The sequence below is a fragment of the Sinocyclocheilus anshuiensis genome, unplaced genomic scaffold (assembly GCF_001515605.1).
Source record: "Sinocyclocheilus anshuiensis isolate Anshui unplaced genomic scaffold, SAMN03320099.WGS_v1.1 scaffold876, whole genome shotgun sequence".
NCBI classification, from domain to species: Eukaryota; Metazoa; Chordata; class Actinopteri; order Cypriniformes; family Cyprinidae; genus Sinocyclocheilus; species Sinocyclocheilus anshuiensis.
The window spans coordinates 116,161-119,175 of record NW_015549619.1 but is presented as its reverse complement, the minus strand read 5'-3'; the positions used below and the strand labels follow the sequence as shown (position 1 = coordinate 119,175).

The 3,015-nt window shown below is 36.0% G+C and overlaps 1 protein-coding gene across 1 annotated transcript in view; it reads left to right on the top strand.

The window, feature by feature from the left end:
* tert (telomerase reverse transcriptase) overlaps positions 1 to 3,015 on the top strand; it is a 31,231-nt gene that overhangs the window by 6,206 nt on the left and 22,010 nt on the right. Inside the window, exon 6 of the mRNA XM_016448258.1 lies at positions 59 to 152. Coding sequence (XP_016303744.1) covers positions 59 to 152 — 94 coding nt within the window. The remainder of the gene's footprint in view (positions 1 to 58; positions 153 to 3,015) is intronic.

Sequence of the window (3,015 nt, the reverse complement as noted above, 5' to 3'; positions counted from 1 at the left end):
GGTTGTGTGTGTGTGTGTGTGTGTGTGTGTGTGTGTGTGTCTGTGTGTGTGTGTGAGATCAGGCCGAGATGAGCGAGCCGCTCAACATGAAGGGCTTTGTTGTGGAGGAGCAGGCCGGCGGGACGCTGCATGACGCCATCCTCGTGGAGCGGGTGAGAGACGCATCATTTACCACATTACTTTCATTCAATTGTACTTAACATTCCAGAAAATTCAGATTTTTCACATGCTTGTTATTGTTATTGTTGTGTTATTTATTTATTTAACAATTTTCAAAAATCATGTTTTTTCATTGTGCATTCCAATTGATCAAACTACAGTTAAGTTATTTTGATTAAGTAAAAATAACAAAAAAATACAGCTAACTAACACAATAAAAACATGATTAGGGATGCACGGCCGATAATGGCTTTAAATATAAATATCGGCATCGGCCCGATATGAAAAATTATGCCAATATGTCTTGCCGATCAGAGGGATACATTAACTCGCATGTGCTCAGGGTGTGCTAGTGATTAGATCAGGTCAGCAGTGTGGCTCATTCTTGAAGCAAGGTATGTCTGAATGCTAATTCGATTCACTGCTTTGGATGCTGCATTTAATCTGTGAAAGCGCTACAGAATGACAGGTATGGTGTGTGTTAGAGTAAACCGTAATAGCACCTGCAGCGGCAGCCTGCCCCGGGTCCTAATGCCGCTCAGTAACGAGTTTTAATCTGTAGGGGGCGCTGTTGGCCTACTTCTATTAAAATGAAAGTAAAATACCCAAATAACATTTAGACTGTTTCTGATTAAATAAAGCAGTAACTGATGTCATAAAATCATGAGTATGTTTTTATTTAAAGGTCAGAAGCTATAGCTTACATGAAAAAAAAAATCACAAACATGACACTTAAATAAAATAATTGTATATATACTCATTTATTCATTAATGTGTAATATGTTATATTTTGTAAACAAATTATGAGCTCTAAAAGATTTACAGAATTTAAAATTTTTTTTGCTTTAGACCATCTACAAAATGTTAAATCTTAAAATGAAATGTTAAGGTTACCACTGCATCTTTCTGGGAAAAAAAAAAGAGTGATTAATATATAGTTTATTTAACATTATTTTCAAAGCTTCACTGTACTGTCATTATAAAAGAAATTCGTTACTGTTTATTTAATTCTAACAAATAAGTTCTTGTTAAAAACTAACCAAAATTAAAAAATATTTTGCTTATAATTTCCGCACAGGAGAGACTCGGTGTTGTTTCCAAACAAAAGGAAATATATTGGTATCGGCCGAAATGAGTTGGAAAATATCGGCATATCGGCAAAAATCCAATATCGTGCATCCCTAAACATGATTTTTGAAAATATATATATATATATATATATATGTGTGTGTGTGTGTATATACAGTATATATAGTGAGAGAGAGAGGGATGTTTTTTTGTTGATTTGTGTTTAATGTTGTGTTTAATCACTGGGCAAATTCCAAATGGAAGTGATCATCCCTATGCCCTACTCCCTTTAAAGGGTTGCATGAAAGCCCTTATGCTAAGAAATCCCTTAGTTATAAGGTTAAGGGAGCCCTTAGTGTAACTTGGGTTGCAAGAAAAAAAAACATTAAGTATTCCCCTTAATTATTTAAGTGTTCCCTTAAGTGTTGCTACAAAGTCCTTAGTAACCATTTCACCTTAATAAATTTAAGGGACCAAAAGAGCTCCCTTAAGTCATCTTAAACTCAGTATCTGCAGGATTTTTAAACTCAAATGTAAGACTTAAGACATTTTTTAAGACCTGCACAAATAAAATATTATATGAGCGCAGTAGGGCAATGACTATGGTAAAATATTAAACTGTAAAATGACTGTAAAAAGCATGACTTACAGGTTTTCAAATGACTGTAAAAAGCATGACTTATAGGTTTTCACAAAACAAAAAGTTTTATATACATTTTTAAGTAAATGGATGAGTTGTATCAATTATGATATCAATTTAAACAATTATTATTAATCAATTATTACATTAATTAAATAACAATATAAATATAATTTGTCTTAATTGTTTAGATTTTTATAATGCGGTTATCTTGACTTGTCGATCCACCTGTTCACATTTACAACTCTGCGTGTTTGCAGCGTCAAAACATGGGTTAATTTTCACATTTGGTAAATTTTCCATCATTGGTCAGCAGGAGGCGCTTTCACAGCAGAAACAAAGCGGTTTCCTCGGTAACGACTGTACACAAAGCAGCTGTTTATTTAATATTTGTCTGTTTTAGTTGGTTAGGTTTGTATTTCATTATGTTCTGTTTATTGTCATAGATATGTATACATATCTGTTTATTGTGAGATTTAGTAACTACAGTAACCGCGGCACCCATTGCCGTATGTTGCCAGAAACTGCCGTGAAACGCTTCGTATAAACACTTAGGTAAGGGTGACAGTTAAGACGTTTGTTGCAACGCTCCTAAAGAAATCCCTTACCTCAGGGATTTTCCCCCCTCAGGGATACCCCCAAGTCAAATTACTTAAGGACTTTCATGCAACTGGGCCCAGAGCCCTTGGACTGGGGACTTTGGAGTAGAGGTCTACACGGGTCCAAAAATTGGTACCCGAACCCGAAGAGACCCGTAAATGTGCTACACTGAACCGACCCGGACCTGTCTATTATTTTGAAAGTTGGCTTGTTCCTGACTGTGATGCACACAATCCTCCTTGCCAAGAAAGTTCCATCCGTGTTATTCCTCTCTTGCCAATTGAAATGCGTAATCCACTCATTATTCCAGTTTCAAAAGTCCACTTGCTGTCACGGTGACGGATGACAAATGCGACTTTGCAGTTTTGCATTTTTTGTATCTCGCGTCAACTTGCATTATAATTTAGACTGTTTGCCCGTTTGGATTATAATAACGATTGCTCGTCCAGTGCCATGGCTGCTGACGTTAGCTTTACTTATTTGCTATCATCTCTGTGCTCTCACATCACTCATGAAGGTATCCATTATAACCGTGCGTGGGCATTACC